At 37.9% G+C, this 21,061-nt stretch overlaps 1 protein-coding gene across 8 annotated transcripts in view; it reads left to right on the forward strand.

The window, feature by feature from the left end:
* Positions 1–21,061, forward strand: part of MAP3K4 (mitogen-activated protein kinase kinase kinase 4) — an 83,176-nt gene that overhangs the window by 18,190 nt on the left and 43,925 nt on the right. For all 8 annotated transcript variants that reach the window (XR_014850802.1, XM_085055311.1, XM_085055312.1 and 5 more), the window contains exons 2-3: positions 14,104–14,291; positions 18,368–19,749. Coding sequence is in view for 7 of the 8 variants with exons in the window: in XM_085055311.1 (XP_084911437.1) it covers positions 14,104–14,291; positions 18,368–19,749 (1,570 nt within the window). In the remaining variant the exon portion in view is untranslated. The remainder of the gene's footprint in view (positions 1–14,103; positions 14,292–18,367; positions 19,750–21,061) is intronic.

A 21,061-nucleotide genomic window follows, 5' to 3' on the forward strand; every position in this document is an offset into this window, starting at 1 on the left:
TCGCAGCGGTGCGGGCGGGAGTGCCGGGGCACTGCCAGCCCTGCGCTCGGGGTCGGGCGGAGCTCCGGGGGCTGCCGAGAGGAGGGGAGCAGCAGCTGGAGCCCCCGGGAGTTTGCCGGAGCGTGACTTGTGCTCCTTGGCTTGTGAACTGCAGCGATAAAAGCGCTGCCCTCTGCAAGGCTGGCTCCTGTTTATAGCAGCCGTGATTAAAGTCGGGCTCTCTTTGGCGTTCCGGTAAAACAGCAGGGTCGCGGAGTATCGCTGCTGGCAACATTGCGATCGATGTTTGTAAGAAGATCGAGTTAAAAAAAAAAAAGAAAGAAAAAGCTTTCACAAAGAGGCGTTGTGGTGCCTCAAAGCTTTCTGCAACTGCTGTCACCTCCTGAATGTGCTGACCTGCAGATTGGCTTTTTGCAAGTCTCCATCTGTGCCCTGCTGAGAGATGGGGATGCAAATTACTTTATGGTTTAGTGTTTCCAGCTGGCTGTAGAAGTATTGCATAAGTCCAACTTATTAATTCTGTGGCAATTATTTCTCATTTTAAAATAACATCCTGTTGATGCACTTCACTTCTCACTAGGAGGCATTCAGGAAACGTTTTTAAAACGCTTGTGTGATCAATTAGTACTGTAAGGCAGTAGTCAGTGCATTGTGTTCCAGGTGTGCTGTGCAAAAGAACTGCTGTCATGTTGCTGAGATCGTTCTTGAATATTGCAAGCTGCTGTTTTGTACTGATGGAGTGAAAGGGAAATGGTGATGTGCTCCTGCTTGGGTCAAGGCTATGGAGTTGAACAATGCCACTGAGTTTTAATTAATGTGAATTAATGATTTGGTTTTCTGTCATGAGAATGCCAAAATCTGAAGGTATATGAAATTAATTAGGTTTAACAGAAATATTATGAAATGCAAATGCTAGTAGGATAACTGAATTAGTAAGCTTCCAAGTTCCTTTTCAAAGAACTCTTCAAAGACTGATATTGCAGGTTAAGCAGAAAATGATTTAAAGTAAAGTTTGTACAACAACATGACCCTAGACCTGGGCTGTCTTCGTGTAGGAGAGTAATCTGCAGAGCCTGAGTGGCAAACACCCAGGCATTTCCTGTGCAGGGCCATTTCTGACCTCTGCTGGATTCTGCTTATTACAGGACAGTTTATATGAGTCGGATGTGGGTGTGGATAATGTGGTGACAACTTTACCCAGCAAATGAAAATTGAATTAGTTACTTCAGAGTGAGCTGGTGGGTGGGAAGGGGATGTCTGAAAACAATTAGGTAGCTGTAATTTGTGTAGGGTAATGCATGTACTCCATCCACTGTGATTCACTTCAATGTGTACTTTGTGTACCAAACTTTACACCTGCTTTAGATCAGAACTGCTTCTCTGCCTTTATGCTGCACTTGCTTTTACTTAAATGTAATAGAAGTGAAGAAGCTGAAGCTTTTTCAGACATGATTACTGTTGATTTAAATTTTGGAGTCATCATTAGGTGCTTATTCTTGGGGCTGTGAGGTCAGAATCTTGTTGAAATCAGTTTACTTTGTACAGGTTTGAGATCCATTTGTTGGCAGATAGCTTTTAATCCTGTTTGTAGAGTATGAATATGTTCTTATGATAGAGTTCTGGCTGGTGCTGAAGTGCATTGCTGTAATGCATCCTCTTTAAGTTAACTTTAGTGTTGGTGGAGAAATATTCAGTCATTCTCATTAGCAATGCACCTACATTTGTTTAATAAACAAAGCTCATTTGTTGTTTTGATACTGCCCCATGTGAGAAATCCACTTGTCTTTGTGTGAGGATTCTGTGTCTTGTTAGAATATAAACACAATGGTACACTTTCTACTTTAAAGACAAGCATAAAATATATTCATGGCTTTTTTTGAATTACACAGTCCTTAGTCCAAAGCATATGATTGAGAATACCTCTCCAAAAGCACACTCTTTTTCCCAGGTCTTCCTTTCTTTCTTGAAACACACTTTGGGCTGGGGAGAGAGAGGAGGCAGCTCTAAACTGAAAAATGCTCAGGGAACCTACAAGCAGATGTTGATTTTAAGATAGGATTGCACTTGGACATTGGATAGCATCCAGTGGTTGTGGATAAATGAAAAGATACTACTGAAAAGTTTTGTGAATAATTCACACTTAAGTATCAATCCTTGTAACAAAGCAAGCAGAAAGTTTTCCAGATAAGATGTTTCCACTTAGAAAATTTAGAACGTTAATTAAAGCAGATGTGTTTGGTACTTTTTGATTATTGCCCATAGGCTTTACATTTCCCAAGCCCAACTTTAGGGTTTCCCAAGAATTTTCTGGCACAAAATCCACTGTAGAGAAAAATGAGGCGTTAAACATGTCCTTTGTTGAGACTTTGTCCTTTGTTTGGGGGCACTGCAAAGACGAAGAGCCATAGGACTACCCTAACTTGTGCCTTGATTGCTTGTAGCCCTCTTTTCTCCTGGCATACATCCAGCTCAATGGGTGTAGGAAAGACCAAGGCTGAAAATAAAGTGGGACAGAATTGTGAATTATGTGGAGGCTTCCTCTTTCCTGGGGAAATTTTCAATAGTCTGTCTATCAGATTTGTTGTCTCTGTGATGATAATTAATTGGGCTGTCAGTCTGCAGCATCTGTGGTTTGGGGGAAACTGAGGTCATGTCATGAATTGTGCTCAACATATTTTCCTGCTAGCCGTACTATCTGTATGGTGGATAGTATTTGAGCAGTGAAAGAGTTTAAAATTATTTTATTAATTTCAGATCATAGCTTCAGCGGGAAAAATGATTTAAGTGTATAGAGCTTTACCATACTTTTTTTTCCCCCCATGCATTTAAATAAGGTAAGATGTAATCTCTATTCTACATGTATTGCATTTTCTTGTTTACATGTGCAAGATTGGGATGAATGACTGATTGCTCCACCTACGCACAAACACACATGAAGTGCTAGTTGAGATGTCTTTGGCATTTGTAGCAGTAAGGATTAGTCTGTGTTGTGTGGCTGCCTGGGTTGTTTTTATGTCTGTTAATTAGTGCTGTCTCTGTCAAGGTTGGTTTTACTATTATGTAAGCTTGTGATATTGACCTTTGTGGAATGCAAATCGTGCTGTGATGAAAACAAATCTACTGAATTTAAAGGAAAGGATAAGGGATATGCAGTAATTCTTTTTTCAGGGAACTAATTGGTATTTTTAGAGGCTTATAAAGATTTGGCTTCCATGACAACCACATTTTTAAAATTATATATAAACCATTCTCTTAAACTGCATCTAAAATACGTTTAGGAGACAATTTTTCATAATACCAACTGCTAGTCAATAGTGTGTCGACCTCTGGCAGCACAGGACTCTCAGCTCGTTTCTTCAGTCACATGGTTGGATTTGGTGTTGTCTACAACATTTATGTTTGCAGGACTGTTACATCAGTTTTATTCTTCTATCAGATGTTTACTGCATTGAGGCTACATTTAGTTTGTAATTTATTAACTAAATAATTTTTGAATTTTTAGAAATTTCTTAAAAGCTTACATATTTAAAGAGTTGGTAGTGGTCCCATGCTCAGTCTTGTCTTACTGTGAACGTAAAGCCAAATGAGAATGTTTGTTTTGTGTTAATCATCTGAATTTGAGTGTTATTGAGTTGTCAGATGTTCACTCGTGTCCAGTCCAAGAACCTGTGTGTGAAGTTACATCAGTTTGCCCAGTAAGGTTTATTCTGGAGCCAGACAAGATAGGATATGACTTTATTGTCCTGTTGAATGTCTCCTGCTGTCTTAGGGTAGGAGGAGGAAATTAGTTCTGTTCCTTCTGTGTCCTCCTGATATTCAATAGTATTGAATATCATGTGTTGCTTTCTAATATATGGTTTATTCTGCCCTCAGCTTACATGTGCTGCTGGTTTGCTTGCTGTTGCTTTCCCTGAGAGCAGCATTTGTAAAGGTTTTTACTATTTTGGCTGTAGAACATCCATTGAGTAAGTGATAACAAGGCTGCAATTACTCACGCCTTCATTACTTCTTGGCCACACTGTAGAACTCTCCATGGGCATGACCACTGAGCTTTAGGGATGCTCCAAATAGTGCAGAGTACTGAAATCCCATTGCATTGCATGGATTTTCCAAAGGTCACAGACAAGCAGTCCAGCATGCAGTGCTTAGGCACCAGCTTCCACTGAAAACCTATTTAACTTTTAATACTTCACCTTCAGGCTTCTTGTAGACTTTGACTTTATATAAATGATGAACTGAAACTTTGGGATCATGACCAGTTGTTAGCTTTTTCTTATCTGGGAATGGAACTTTCTGCCAGAAGAATAAAGTGTGTGTGGGAGAGTCAGGGAAGAATGGCTGTTACAGATCTTTTTATCTTTTATCACAGGTCTGTGCATTTCCCAGTTCACCACTTTTATATATGATATATTTATAGTTGAACCTAGCAGCCTAATACTCTTTTATAATACCTCTTTTCCCAGTGGTATTTAACTTTTCTTGATGGAGCCTAAATTTTCCAGAAACTCTGTGCAGATGCATTAGTACGGATTTTTCATAGATAGTTCTTAATTATATATACTTTACTCTTTTGGTGTGTGGCTTGAGACCTTGGGATCTGATCTGTGCAGGTGCCAAGAACTTAATTGCAGCACTTACCCTTTGGATTGATACTGTGCTATGTAGTGCTCAAATATCTTCAGTGAGGAAAACATATTTCAGATGTTCTTATTAAAGAAAAAAAATCAGTGTAAATTCCCAAATATGAGTTAGAATATAGCTGAGGTTTAAAAAATAGCATTAATGGAGAAGCATGGGGACAGGAATCAACAAATAACTTTAATGTCAGTTGTTCAGTGAAGAGAGCTGCATACTAGCTGGGCTGGGTGAAGCTCTCTTAGCTCCTGTTTCTACAGTTCTAACCTTTGATCCATTTGCAGCCTCACTTGGCAGGCTTAAACATGGATGTGGAAACCTAACAAACCCATCAACATTTTCACACTTTATTACACATTATAGAGCAAGGGTAGAATTAAATAGGTTTTTTTCCTTTTGAAATAAAATGTGGCATAGTCTTTATCAAATAGTCTATTGGGGGAAACTCAGAGATGAATCTACTGTAAATGCTGTTACATCATGGTTTATATTTCTATGAAAACTTATAATAATCCAAGATGGAAAAATTAGTTAAGCTTTCTCCGTTTTCAAATTTGCTAATAAGAAAGAACAGAAAGTTCTGAGTATTATTTTTTTCTGAGATGAGAACATGAAGAACTGCCAAAACTTTTATAATAGCTCTATTTGATTTATTTTTTATACTTCTTTCTAGTTGGTATAACTTGCATAAGAAAAATTACTTCCTTAGATAATTTAAATGTCTCAATAGTTCTTATCACTACTTGCAACAAAAAGATATGATCAATACTACTTTCCATTCTGCTTAATTTCTTCTTAAATCATTGTTTGGCAGTTTCTTCTTTTTGAGGTTTACCATGTTGTTGTAATGAGTGAAAAGGTGCTTCAATACCTCACCACCCTTTCAATAGCTTTTGTTAGATTTTTCTGTGACTTTGCCTCTTTGTTGTAAATATAATAAGCATGTAGGAGCTTCTGCCCAAGAATACATGAGAATTTTGGGAAAAGTGTCAAAGTAGTAGTGATTTGCAGAACTGACTCTGGTAGCTTCCAGATCTTGAGAAGCAGAAAAAGTTTGTTCAAATTTTTCTTTTAAACCAAAATTTGCTACTAAGTACATTATTGCTGTAAGGAAGTTTGTTGTGGGGGACACTGCCCATTCAGACTCGTGCTTGAGGTCTAATGTAGAAATGTAGGGTGTTCACACTTGCTGGGTCCTTCTGTTCTAACTTGAGAGTTATCAAGGAGTAAAAGTCATCAATAGGAATCAATTAAAGTTTAACTATGTAGGTCAAAGCTGTACATTAGTCTTTTCCTCAGTAATGACTTTTATTTTTTTCTTTGGTGCTTTCTGGAGAAATAGTGGTGGTTTTGTCACAATTAAGTCTTGCTCCAAATCTGTGTTTGTGTTGCAGCAGAAATACTTGCATTATATTGCTCCCAGGCCTCAGCTGATGTGGAATTTATTGTACTTGGTTTTTAACTGTTAGCAGGGCTGTTGTAGAGTAAACCTGTAGTTTGCAAGTGGGTGCTGAGGGTTTCATAGCAGCCTTGAGTGTCGGAGTTTGTGCAGCCCTGCTAAAGGTTAGTGTTCCAAGATAAACAAGATGTAAATGGTGAGCAAAGCAGGGCTTTTAAAGGGCTATTGGCAATTCACTAATGAGGTTTTAGTGTTTCTGTAATTTTTTTTGTGTTCATGAACTCTTGTTCATTGGCTAATTTATAAATAAGCTACTGCAGTTATCTAATCAATTAGTTCTTGGTGGTGATACAGGTAGTACCTTAAGCATCTTCCTGCCCAAGTATTTGTTTTTATTGTTGCTGCAAGTAAAAATTTGCATTAGTTTTGCAACTGACTCAGATTAAAAATTACTGTTCTCATCTGCTAACATCTGTCTCTTGCCCTTCCTCAACTAGGAATGTTTCCATATGAAACTTGCTAGTGTGACATTAAGTGCATTTGGCTGCCTAATCAAAATTAAAGTGGTTGAAGTTGGAAAAATCCTGCTAACAAAGGCATTCCAGCTAAGCTGGATTGTTTTGGCAGCACCAATGAAGAGCCAGGGTTGGTACTTTCAGTTATACCTGTGCCTCTTGGGTGCTGGGGACTTTTGGCAAAGTGTCAGTGGAAAGCAGAAGGACAGACAGTTATGTAAAATGACTTCATCTGCAGTCAGGAGAGAGTGACTGAGAGCACAATTTCACTTAATACTCATCAGGTTACCTTCTTTCCCTGGTCTCTCTACAAGAGAAAGCCAAGCTCCTCCACTACATTCTTTCTGAATCTGGCAGTCATGTGGCTATGGGGTTTTTGCTTCTGTGTATTGATCTGACAGTAAATGGTGCACCAAAAAGTTAATGGGTTTTTTCACTATCAAGTTGGTGATTTGGGCCACATGATTGTTGACTTCTGTGCAGAAGGGATGGCAGAAGAGACAGGGGTGTTCAACTTGGGAACTAAAAAGTGCACTGGGACAGGTTCCTCTTCTTGTGTCATCTTACTGTGACTATAGCGCTGGTAATTTCTGAGGGTCTTTACTGTAAAAAGTTGTCTGAATAGCATATTTCATAATTGATTTTAAAAGGTTGTTTTTAATACTGTTTCATTTTTTTGTGCTCTTACAAGTGTCTCTGATGTAAGCTGTTTTAATTAAAACTTAGATTCTGTAAGATTTGCATATACAGACTTACTAGATGAAAGATGCAAGTGCTTTTTTGCATTTTGTGTCAGTAGTAAATGGTAAAATTACTATCTAAGTAAATACTTTCTTCCCTCCTATCCAAGTGTCAACTTTTTTTCCCCAGTATGCTGGTTGTTCATTCCTAGACTGCAGAGACAAATGATCACATATCCTGCCTTCCCCTGATTCCTCTGGGACAAAAAAAATGTAGCTATGTACAGCTGAATTTGAATATTTCTTAAAACTGAAATAGTTATGCTGGTACTGCATTGTCTTCAAAATGTAATTTGAAATACTTAGTAAATAAAGAAAAGCCCTAGATCTCTGCCTTAAAATGTTGTTTTAAGATGACAAATGACAAAATACTTTGTTGTTTGCTTTTGTTTTCTCCAGGCATTATTTTTAAGATCTGTCTCCTTCAAGCTTTCTTTTAGTTTTAAGATAAGTTTTAAGTTTGGGTTTTTTTGCCCCTTCATTTTAGCCTTGACATTGGTCTGCCTTACATATTATCTACTTATATCATTAGAGAAATCAATGAAAGGTTGAATGTGACTCTCATACATATTTATGTCTTAGCTTTCAGAAGAGCTGGGAAATGGATGTATGTAACTAGACAGAATTAGTCACCTGCTGTAGAAAGGAAGAATAGTGCAGAATAAGGGTGATGATTGGAATATACAAACTGAGTTAAGAGAAGCCTACGTGAAAAGCAGAAATTAAAAAGGTTAGCAGTCTTGCTTTTTACTTGTCAACTGAAGGAAGAGTTGCAAAGGCAACAAGGTCTTGACAGAATAATGTTTTTATTTTGTGCTTCCTCCCTGCTTTTTTAGAAAAAAAATTATACTGGAGGAAATGGTACTCTGAAGTTCCCCTTTTCCAGAATAAGAGTGCTGCTAGATGATTTTTTGCCAGGCTTTACTGTCAAGTTATCCAGATGCCTCATTTTTAGAGTAAAGTAATGTTTACAAGATCCTTGTGAGCTAGAAACTTGGAACGCCAAAGCTTTTGTTACTGCTCTCCCTTCCAGTTTAAAGTTGTATTCAGATCTTTTTGTTATACTGGTGGGATGTGGCATATGTCCTCTTTAAAATCTGGAAAAGCTACAGGTAACATATATTCCTTCCAGTTCCTTATCCAAAGCCTTGAATATTCATTTGCCAAGCAGATATTTTCCAAAAGTAGGGAAGTTTTTCTCTCAGGAGGAAGCTGATCCAGGCTTTAATAGAGATGTGGTACTTTTTGCAAGTCTTAATTGCATTTTTGCTATGTAATTCAAAGATTTTTCTGTTTGTTTAAAATTTTTACACTAGAACTTTAAGGAGGGCTGTGGTGCAGTTTATCTTGGTGGCAGTGCTCAAAAAAACCTCCTGAAGTTGGTAATCTTCTGTAGCTTACCCAAATTATACTTAGGATAACTAATTACAAAGCCAGATGTATCCTTAGTTTCAAGTTGAATTTAATTGAATTGTTAAAAATCTTACCAACTATTTTGCCAAGTTTGTGACAGGAAGAACTATTCTTGTGTCAGTAGCAATTACATGTTATTGATGACTAAGAATTAACATTGCTCAGAAATGCTGAGCTCAGGCATCTGAGATTCAAATGTGAAGAAAAAGTCATCTTCATTACTGTATATCAGTATTAGGTTTTAATGTGAACACTATGTTTGTCTGCAGTCTCTGCAGGAGGAATATGTGACATTTACACTATTTGAATTACTGTGCTCATCATAGAATTTTCGTATCCTGCTAACGAAGCTATTTTTTCCCACCTGGAAGTGCTGTGCCAGAGTTACATAGGATGTATTTAGCAAAAAAATACTGTTTAATTTGGACAAGCTGTGTGCAAATTCCTGCTGTGCTATAATAAACAAACATAGTAAGAAAGCCCCCAAGATCTTTTCCTTGCCTTCTACTGAAAACTTCCTTTTGTTGCACTTAGAGCAGTTCGTAGTAAATGCAGTAGCATCAAACACTTCATGTTTGTATTCATGTGTGTAGCAGATCTTTGAAAATACCTTATCCAAAGCTGGGTTTTTAGTTGTTTCTGCTTTCAAGAACTATGTGCACTTATTTAAGCTTACAGCTTCCCTCAGAACAGAATTTTTAAAAGGTGATTAAAATATAGGGGTGTGTGATGCTTTCCTAATATTGGAACGTAACACTGTGTGTTTACACCAGGTAGCAGGCCTGTACTGTAGCAGAACGTCAGGTTTTTTCATTTTGTTTTCCTGATTAGGTTGTCTAATCCTTACTGTTACTCACCCAAGGTGCTACTGATGATTTAGGGAAGTTCCTTCCTTGTCCTGTTGGCCCAGGAGTACCATTAGATGCTCTTTTGCTGTCAAATGAAACTCAGTACCGCCCCACAGAAATTGAAGCTTCTGATTCCAGAGTTTTGCTGTGTGTGGTGTTTAGCAGCTCCAGTTGGATAGCTTATTGTTTTTCAGTTTTAACAGGTGCAGAGGTGGGTACCTAAAAATTCTGTTTGCTTTTTGCATTACCAGCATCTGTTGGGTGATGACAACTCTTGTCAGAATATTGTTTGAAATAGACTGGTTGTGACTACCTTTAGGGAGAGCTCCCTTAACTTTAACAAGATGTGCTTGGCAGCGTGTAGTGCCTGTGTTTTCTGCTACTTTAGATAACTGGGAATATACATTACTAAGAACAGACTAATGTAGCTTTGTCTTCCCTGCATTAGCTTCAGCATCAGCTGAATCTGAATTAAGGAGTATATATTTGAAAAGTAGACGCTTTGCTTTTAAAACAAAGCCACTGAATGTTGGGAGGTGGTACTTGGTAATTTGGTGCTGGACCTTGTACAGACATTGCAGTTCTCTGTATGAAAATGGCAGGGTGCCATAAGAAGTGTTGAGAAAGAGCTTTACTGATTCCTGCATGGTGTGATGTGTTTGAAAGTGCAGGAAGCTGTTTACAGCAGCAGACTCTGAAGTGCGCAGCTTCCAGACTGTTGCGGTGGGCGATTCTCCTGGCTACTGTGTGGTGGCTGCCTGACTCAAATTTATTGCTGTGTGCTTGTAGTCGAGTCAGTTGACCCCTACTGCTCTCATCCCCAAAAGCTTTTAAGCTGCATGTGGGATGATAAGCAGTGGCTGAACCTGAGTTAATTACGTAAGTGTCTAATGTATTTGAACTCCTGCTTATGAGGAGGGTAGCTGATATAAAGGGAAGAGTAAAAAGATGTTTCCTCTGTATATGTGTCACAGTTTTTAGGATGGCCTCTAATTAATGGTTGTTACAAACGTAGCAAGTTTGAATAATGCTTCTGGAAAGTACAAAAGTTTGTACTGGATTAAAACTATATTCTTCAGGGTAACTTTAGCCTCGTTAATTGTAACATGTTCCCGTGTGATCCTCAGTGGTCTTTTCATTTGCTAATTTACTTCTAGTGGTAAGTGAATGTATTTTTCCAAAGGCTATGGCTTTTATCGGTAGTGGTGTTTACCAGACTTTTTGCTCCCTGGCCTGCTGCTTCAAATTTGATACCTCCATTCTGCCCACTCCTTCCTATTTTTGTTTGCAGGCCTCTGAAAATCTAGAATTATTATCTTTGTTTTCATGACTGAGCTGGAATTGTAGATACTTGCCATCAGTTTTACTTAGTTAAAATTTTAAAATTCCCATTGTCATGTAGAAAAGCAAATTAAAGAAATTTGTGATTTATGCATCCTGGCTACAATCTTTCTCATATTCCTAGAAGAAACTTTTTTGTCGTTAAAATAGAAGTTGGGAACCTGTAAATAGACTGAAAATTATGTACTTCTAGTTTTCCTTGTAGGGATTGTATTTAGGCTGTTACTGGCAGATAGTAACTGCAGTTGTCACATTTCTAGCTTTCACTTTTTGGGTGTAAGCCTAATTAAGATTTGGATGGTTCCCACTGGCTGTGGGGGAGAAAACCTGCATATCTTGGTTGCTACGAAGAAATTAGCTTTGATTAATGTTTCTCAGCTCTGGTTGCAGCAGTATTTAGGAACTAACAATTCTGTCTAATAACCAACACTATAATCTGATTCAGGCTTGCCAGCACTGCATTTTATATGTTGGCAGAGTTAATTAGCCTATGGTTAGTTCATGACAGTAAATAACACACAAATATTGCAAATGCTGTGTCAGTAATCTGTAAAAATCTTAACTAATTTTAATACCAGAGTGTTCCTGCTGAAGATCATATATGTTTGGTGTTGTCTGGCTGAGAAAAATTGATCCTAGCATGTTGAAGCTGATATAGCTGCTTTAGTTCACATCCTGTATATTTAGTGCATTGTTGTACCATAAGGCTTGCACTGGTGAAACTGAATCTTTGTGTTAATTGGCATCGATTTGAGTTCTGAGTTGAGGTGTAGTCTTTGCACACAAACCCTGAACTGAGTATGCTGAATTTTTAAACTTGCTTTGCAACCTGTGCCTTCCTCTCTCTAAGCAGACCAGCCAGCTTTGGTTAGATCATCTCACCAGCTGGTCACAAGAGTTGTTCTGTAGAGCATGATTGCTTGTTCTGTGATATGATATCAAGTGCTGCATGTTTTGTGATGTTTGCTATGCTTTTTATCAAAGTAAAGAACAGCTTACTAAATTACCCAGAAAAAACAGCTGAATGTTAAGTAAGACATGCTGGATGCCACTGTATAGGTATGTATGTAATTCAGGTGTGAGGTTGGAGGGTAATTTGAATACTTCTGGCATTCATGCCATCTCATCAGACATAGCAAGAAACAAACAAGGTAGAATTATACAATCAGTTGGGTTGAAAAAGATCTCTAAGATAGACTTCGACTGTAAAGTAACACATTCAAGTCCACCAATAAACCATGTCCTGTAAGGGCCACATCTACACGTCTTTTAAATGCCTCCAGTGATGGTGACTGAAATAACCACCTTATGTTCTTGAAAGATCACTTAGTTCAGCCTGATGGAGAGGTTTGATGGTTGATGGATCAAAGAGGTTTCTTACTTATATGCAGAAGAAAAACAGTGTTTTCACTGGTCTTTCATAATGAGGTAACTTGTCCTAGTTTAAAAGTGCCTTGGAGAGCTAATGTGAGTGCTTGCAGGATCAGTTCTGCCAGGCTCCTCAAAGAGCATCAGCACCCCACCCTGTGCCTTGCCAGCCCAGTGAGATCACTGAAAAAATAAATGGCTCCATAAGCACTGGAACTAATGACTTCTGTTTTATGTGGTTTTGTCTTTTGTGGTTGATTTGTCTTTGGCAAGATCAGATGGGTGTTCTCTGCCTGAAGTGGTTTTTTTTGCAGTAGGGCTGTTTGCAGACTTTCTCAAAAATAAAGCTCTTCTGGTGTCCAAAAAGATATAAACTTGAGTTTCACTTTCCCAGCTCAGCACTTACAAAATCCATTTCTCTTATTCATCCACCTATTTTCACAAGATCTGTAGGAGCAAATGTGAGACTTTTTGTTATATTTGGATGGTGGGGGTTGGTTAAATCAGATTGCTTAGACACAGTAGCAGCATTAGGTCCCAAGGCAAGGAAACCAGACTAAAAGTATTGGTGATTCCGTGTGGTTGTTATTATAACCAAATTGTTGGGCTCTCCTTAGACTCCAGGTGGTGCTATGGTACCACCTGGATCATTTTTCTTGGGTAACCAGTAAGGTTTATCTTCAGAAGTTGGTGAACTTGCCTGCCGCCTTCTCAAAGCTGAAGTAGTAGAGGAGTAAACTGAGAAGAGTATTTAATGCACTAAATGTTTTTGTGGCTTTGTAGAGAGCATAACTGTTCTGCATGCTAAGATATTTATTTCTGTTTATAGCTAAAGGCCAAGAACAAGTACAGTTATCTGCGTTTTGTTTGTTTTTGTTTTGTTTGCCTTACTGCTGTTCTAGCTGGCAATATTGTGTCATATTTCTTGCTGCAGTAACTCAGACTCAGTAACTCATTCTGCCAGAGCATGAGTAACATTGCTTGTCTGCCTCAAAAATAGTAGCAAGTAAAATATAATTTGTGGTTGGAGTGAAATTGAAGTTACTGGATAATGATGCTATCTTGCACTGATTTAGACTGGCTGTTTCTTTGCCTCAGTGCCTTTTACTAGAGTCAAGAGTTACTTAGAGTTATGTAGAGTCAAGTTATTTGCACACCTGTTTCAGAAATAAGTGAGGGGATAGAGGCTAACGGTTTCTTTTCTTTGTTTGAAAATGGTGTGTGTTCTTCTCCCTGGTATGTCTTAAAGCAAGAGAATTTCAGGTATGGCACCAGTGGGGAGTGATAGTATTTATATAAGATATTAATGGTCTTAATGTACTTGATGTTAAAATCTGTGAAAAATACTTTCAGGTTTCATATACAAGATAAAAGGTTTGTGAAGGGTTGGAGAGGGATTCTAGAAATTGCTTTTGTGGAATGCACAGTTTGGGGCAGGAGGGATGGAAGGAATGACCTCTGCTCCTGTCCCTGCTGCTGATTAGATTGAAAGTCTTGCATTATGTTTTTATATTTGAACCTTTTTTATTTCATGCACCTCTTAGTTTAGGCTTGCTTTCTTTTTTTTCAGAAAGAGATGTATTGCATGTAGATGTATGTTTATATTGTGTTCTTCTAGTGACACTCTGCCTATACCATTCTCTTTGTATGTTGCCAATTATTTGTTTGATTGGAAACTTGTTCTTAGGGATAGGAAAGAACCTAGGGTCAATATACATGGATGTGGCAGTAAAATACGGAAGGTTGACTGTGGTTGGGATTTATGGATGAATTAGCTTTCTAAACAGATATTGCAAGTAAAAATTCTTTATCTTGAATGCAATGGTTTATCTTGTTCTCTGCAGGAAAGAATGCAAATCAGATGCTACTTCCAAGATCTCTGAATCCGACCCTGAGGAATTATCAGATGAAGCGAGTGCTGACACTTTCTATGGCGCTTCTCCCCCTAGTACACCCCGCCAGATGAAGCGTATGTCAACAAAGCATCAGAAAAATAACGTTGGCAGACCCGCTAGCCGCTCCACTTTGAAAGGTAGTTGTGGTGTCTTGGTTTTTTTCCTAAAGGGATCATAGTCATAGCAGTAGCCTGTTGTTAGCTGATGGAGGGATCATACAGAAGATACTCAGGTACAGTGAGAGAACAGGAGGTAGCTGTTGTAAGTTGCAATGAGGGAAAACTCTTGGGTATTATAAGAAGACTTTGGCTGTGAGAGTGCTCAAATAATGAACACTTTGCCAGAGTAGCTGTTGGATTGTGGAATCTCCATCTTTGGAAATTTCTAAAACAGAACTGGTTAAGATTATGAGCAGGCTAAACTAGTTGTGAAATGAACCCGGCTTTGAGCAGAAAGTTGGAAAAAATTACATTTAGAAGAATTTTTCAATAATTTTTTTTCTGTGATTCTGTGGTCTCTGGTAATGGTGTAGTTGCTTTTCTGCCCAAATTTCATGTTCTGAAGCACTTCGCGGGCTGTTTGTTGGAAAATACAGTTTTCAGTGATTATTCTTTGCTCTTTAACATCACGGAAGCACTGAAAGTGTAGTTACTTCTGCTTGCTTCTGACACTTCAGAATAAAGAGATAATGGGGGAAAACCCAAAAGATACTTGATACGCATTTTTTCCCTAATGTTACTAAGTAATGGTATCTAATAATAAAACCTTTTATCTTAAAGTGTTTTTTTTTGGTTGAGGTTGCAAGGTTGCAAAAAAAGCCATTTAAGATTGTATTTTCAGAGTTTTCATACAGAATACAGCTAGGTTTTTGTGTGGGGTTTTTTGTTGTTTGGTAGTTTTATATATTTTTAAACAAATGACAAGCTATGTCAGATGATTATTTGCCAGAGTTATGGAATCTTGACTATTGCCAGTTAATGTTTTGGAAGCAATTTTTAAAACTGCTTCACACGAAACAAGGAAATGCTGCAGTGCATAGTAAGGATTACATTTTTGAGGTAAAGTGTAGGGAGGAAAAAGGTAAATTGTTTGGCATGAATAAGGGAGTATAGTCAATTCTTTGGTTGTATTGAGCTGTGGAAAGCAAGTTCATAATGAAATAAGGGCCAATACAAACATTTTCCAAAGCTTCTGTTTCCTTTCACTTTATACAACCTCCGAATAACGTCACCGAAGAGAACATTCACCAAAATACCTCTTCCTTACATGAAATTACAAAGAAATCTTGTTACTCTTGCTAGTTAACTGTAGGCATTGGAATTATTAAGCCTCTTTAACTTTGCTAAAAGGCACATTTAAAAGCCAGTAAAATTCTTCTGTCATAACATTAACCCTATTTATTTTAACCCTGTATATAGTGGTTATGTAAACTTTTGTTGCTTTTGGTAATTTTTTTTGTTGTTGTTTTATTCTGTGCTTTAAGAAAGAGTTAATTTCCAAACAGAGACATTGTAATACTAAAGAAATAATAATGTGTTATGTTTCATTGTTAGCCTTTGCTAACAGAAGCCGTTGCTTCTGAGCACATACTAAAGATTGATACCTTTCTGAGAAATAATGAACTGTTGTTTATCCCTGCTTTTAGATTTTGAGTTTTTGGAGCAAGGTCTTTCTGTTTGTGGGGGGATGGTTCTTACTTCTGTCATGATAGTGTCCTGTTCTTGGTTGCCATGAGTATATCTTAAAATATGTTAATGGGTTTTTTCTGATTAATTGGATAGTATTGTGCAAAGTGTCTTTTTCTGGAAAGTTCATAGTTTGGTTTTTTTCTTTTCCTAACTTTGTCTGTGTGTACAATCTTAGAACAGTTATTCTGTATTATGAAGAGAAAAAAAAAGCCAACCCAAAATATTGTGGAGTATTTGGTTGACCTTGAATGTGTATCCATATACTATTACTGAGCTTGAATGGCTGTACTTTCAGTAAGAGAATTCATTCAAGGGTTAATTTGATGTAACTAACCACTTAAAGTAAATTTGAAATAACTTTTCAGATGTTTACAAATAACATTTAAGGCATCTTTATTTAGACAGCTGAAAGAATTTTGGGAATTAGGGGCTTGCTCACTTGCACTTCTGATACTTATTTGTTTAATTTGTTTAGTTTCTGTCACATCAAGTTTCATATAACTTGCATTTAGTATCCAAACATAAATTGATGCAATAATCTGTTTAGTTTCTGAATTGTTTCTCCTGTTGCTCAAGACTTTTGGAATTCGCATTTTTCTAAGCTAAATGCATTTCAGAGATGCTTGTAAGATCTACCTGTGTCTCCTGAACTCCATGAATGCTTGCTTACTTGCTGAAGTGTTAGTGTCTCTTCTTCTTCTTTTACTATGTAAAAGCAGTGCTTATGTCTGCTCTTTAGTACAAAATTTTTGCAGCTTCATACTTGAAAGGGAACCATTGTTCACCCCACTTTCCTACCCCCATCGTGTTCCTCTCGTGCATTTCATTGTATTTTCTTTTAATGACCTGTTTAGGATCTTGGACTCCACCATATGCTCCCTCTCACCAACTGATGGTGGCTTAGTTGTGAAACCCCCTATTCTTTGTAGCTTTAAAAGTAATTATAACTCAAAATTTATTAATACAGGTGGACTTTTTTGCGAATTAATTGAAGTCTATATTATAATATGGCAGTAAAATTAGTAATAGGAACTCATACAGTTATATCATTCATATTCATTGATGGAAGGACTGTCAGGTGTATTTGAATCATTGGTGTCTATTTGATGAGAGGATTTTGAAACAGTTTGTAGATTATTGTGCCTGGGCTTTGTTAAGAATTATAAACATTTAAGTATTATGGCTTTTTGAATGTCTAATAATTTATAATTTTTAACTTATCTTTCTTTCAATGTGTTTTGGTGGCGTGGGGAGTCTTAAGATTAATGATAAGGGAGACTAACATGTTAAAAATACAAACTGAAGGGATCTAGAGGTCTTCCTATCTAGAATGTAAGTTAAGAAAGTAATCTTTAAATGTAATAGTGTTTTAATTTATTTTGCAAGACCACCAAAATCTTCAACATCAAAGTGCTGTTAGAAGTTGATTTATTTCTAAGTCTGTGTGGAGAGGGTGTATGTTTCATCTCTGTTAGCCTCCATTTTCAGTCTGCTTGCCTGCCGATGCAAAGTGCCCCTTCCTGCTGTTTGCCTGGCCTAGCTCTTTGGGCTGTTGCCTCCTTGCAGTGGTGCCAGCTGTGGTCAGTGAAAATAGACAAAGTATTCAGCCATCATTCTGAAAGTCTTTTCTGTTCTTGAGTGAGCAGAGGCCCTGTGACCCTGCAGCTTGTTGTGTTCCAGCTGCCCATCAGTTGGAGCTGCTGGCCTTCAGCAGTCTGCATACAGGTGCTTCTCTTCAGCCTGCTATCACTTCTGAGGGAGAGAGAACCACTCTTCTCATGACGAGTGGTTCCTCCTATTCTGATCTGCAAAGCCTAGACTGAAGTGCTTTTCTTATTACTGCAGAAAAGCAACAAGGTTTGCTACTTCTGAGGAAACAACAGGAAGAGAGGACGAGATAGCACCTTTAGGCAGGAAAGTGCTGTTGTTTATAGTAAGGAACAAGTGTTTGTGTGTTGCGACAGTGGGGAGGTAGGCTCAAGGTGCTAAGGCAGTGTATTAAGATTACAGAGTGGTTCACAAAACTAAGATCAGCCTCGACAAGAGGCAGGATTGGTGCATTCAAGCTAAATTTCAAAATCTATATATGCTCCCCTTTTAATGAAATTGCTCGTGCAATGGAGTCTCTTTAATTCTGTTTGACTTTGATACCGTAATAATGCTTTGTTGTATTTTGAGTTTTCGTTTGGGAGGTTGTGACAAATGTATGGAAAATGAACTTGGAAACCATTCTTTTCCTTTTGATCATACTTAGTTCTCAGTAGATGGCATACTCAAGATGAGAATTGACTGAGGTCCTTTCTACAAAAGAGGTAAAGCAAGAGAAGGAAAAAATAATTTGGTTTAGCATATAGTAGTGCTAACTTCTAACAATAATAATACATTTTACTTCTATCTATGCCTGTTTTGTTTTATTGATATTAAACAATGTTTTGCTCAACCTAGGAAATGTGATTGGGAACTGAATTGAAAAATGCTTGTTTTTGTTGCTGCAGTCACATTCTTTCTTTTTTCTTTTCTTACAGAAAAGATGAGTGTGCCAGCTCAGTCTTTGCATAAAGACAATGGGAAGACCATTGAGAATGTGGAGGAGCACAGCTATAAGCAAGGGAAAAAGATCAGAGATGCCCTAAGGACAACAGAACGAGATCACAAGAAAAACGTGCAGTGCTCATTTATGTTAGACTCAGTTGGTGGGTCTCTGCCAAAAAAAACAATTCCAGATGTTGATCTCAATAAGCCTTACCTCAGCCTTGGCTGTAGCCATGCTAAGCTTCCAGTATCTGTGCCCATGCCAATACCCAGAACTACACGCCAGTCTTCTAGGACTGATTGCCCAGCAGACCGGTTAAAATTCTTTGAAACCCTGCGGCTTTTGTTAAAACTTACCTCAGTCTCAAAGAAGAAGGACAGGGAACAACGAGGACAAGAAAACACCTCTTCTGTCTGGTTGAACCGATCCAATGAACTGATCTGGCTGGAGCTGCAAGCTTGGCATGCTGGCCGAAGCATTAATGACCAAGACCTCTATCTCTATGCAGCCCGTCAAGCTATCCCCGATATCATCAATGAAATCCTCACCTTCAAAGTGGACTATGGAAATGTCTCCTCTGTAAAAAATGGAGCCGGTCTCAATGGTACTTCAGGAGAAGGAGTTTGCAAGTCAACACATGGAACTAGTGCTTTGGGTTACTCAAACTACCATGAACACCTCCATCGCCAGCGGGTCTCATTTGAGCAGGTAAAGCGAATAATGGAGCTGCTGGAGTACATAGAAGCACTTTATCCATCTCTGCAGGCTCTTCAAAAGGACTATGAAAAGTATGCTGCAAAGGACTTCCAAGACAGGGTGCAGGCACTCTGTCTATGGTTAAATATTACAAAAGACTTAAACCAGAAACTAAGGATTATGGGAACTGTATTGGGCATAAAAAATCTTTCAGACATTGGCTGGCCAGTGTTTGAAATTCCTTCTCCTCGACTGTCTAAGGACAATGATCCAGATGATGAAGTCATTGATAGGGAAACAGAAGTAAAGGAATCCTCAGGAACATGCACAGAGGAGAGTGATGGTGAAGAACAAATCTCTGAAGAGAATGTTGAGGAGCTTAGACAAGCCATCAAGAACAATTTTACTAATAAGCCAAATTTTGACTTTCAGGACCATTTTTCAAGGAGGCTTGATAGGCTTGAATCTGAGGATGACTCTACTTCTTGGGTTGTTCCAGAATGCAGTGCTGAGGGAAGCTGCAGCCAACACTGTTTGACCTCTATTTACAGGCCGTTTGTTGATAAAGCACTGAAGCAAATGGGGTTGAGGAAACTAATTTTAAGACTGCACAAGCTAATGCATGGTTCATTGCAAAGGGCCCGTATGGCGTTGGTAAGGAGTGACCACCAGCTGGAGGTAGGTTACTGGTGTAAATGGATAACAGGAGTACCTCCTTGCTGTATTGTTCCTAAGTGGAAGTGTAGGAACTGGGTTCTTATGAAAGTTTTGGTTGCTTAGTTGGTTTTTGAAAGACAGTGTATATTTTGATTGGGAGCCCAGTTCTCCTTCTACGGAAATGAGTCCGTCATTTGACGGAATTTGTGTGAAGCCCGAGCTAGTTGTCTGTTCTTGTTTGTAATAGAAGTGACATTTTTATGATAACATCTTTGTTCATTACATTTTGTAATGTCTAAATCAACAAGTCAGAAAAATCACTGTATAAAACTGAGTGCAGCAGTTGAATTGGGAGAAAAATCAGATATGGAGGTGGACTTTGAAAATATTTTCAAACTGCTAAACACCTCAAAAGTTTTGACTTAAGGGTTTTTAAAACAGGTTAATGAAACATTAAGTAGCTACAGTTTTTGCTGCAGCTTCACAGAATAAAAGTTCCTGATAATGTAGTGTTGGATGACTTGTATAAGATGTAAGGTTAATCTTTTCTCCCTCCTTCTCTACCCTTGTGACTACTTTGAATGTTCATTTTCAGTAGATACTACATTTTCTTTGGAATATTATTCTCTTTTAAGAAATGGTTTTGAGTAAAGGTGAATGTTATAAAATGGTAAACTTCTTTCCTGCACCAACATTTAAAGCACGTTGTCAGAAAAGAATCCCAAATAACTCTTTGTCACAAATGTGGTACCTACTGCAGCAAAAGATGACATTATACTAAAATGGAAGAGATGGGTTTCAATTGCTTGGTCTTTGCACCTGACAATTCTTTGAATGTAGTGTCTTTGTTTTTTTTTAGTGCAGTCCAGTTTGATATTTGTATGCAGACAGAGTTGTTAGTATTCTGTTAATCTCTAATGCTTCTGTTACTTTTGTAACTTGACTCTGTGTTTATGTGTGTACTTACACTTTTAAATCTCTGGACATACTTTTGTTTCTATTGTTGCTTAACCACTGTCTAAAACACATCTAAAATGCGCTTTCTGGATTCTTCCGCTGTATACATTTTAATGCTCATTTCATCCTAAATATGTGTAAATCTTTATATATATTGCTGTGTCTTAGTGTTTTCTAAAACATATTTGATTCCTCAATAGGCTCTGATACTTTAACAAGGCTCTAGGCACTATAGAGTCCATTTTATGTAGAAGTTGTACAATTGCATTCTTGATGAAGATGGGTAATATTTCTAACTTTAGCTTACACAATTGGATGTTATTTTAATATAATGTATTTAAGGTTGTGTACCCTGTTTGTTGTTTATTCAACTGGC

The sequence above is a fragment of the Lichenostomus cassidix genome, chromosome 3, assembly GCF_008360975.1.
Source record: "Lichenostomus cassidix isolate B80296 chromosome 3, HeHo_3.0, whole genome shotgun sequence".
NCBI lineage: Eukaryota > Metazoa > Chordata > Aves > Passeriformes > Meliphagidae > Lichenostomus > Lichenostomus cassidix.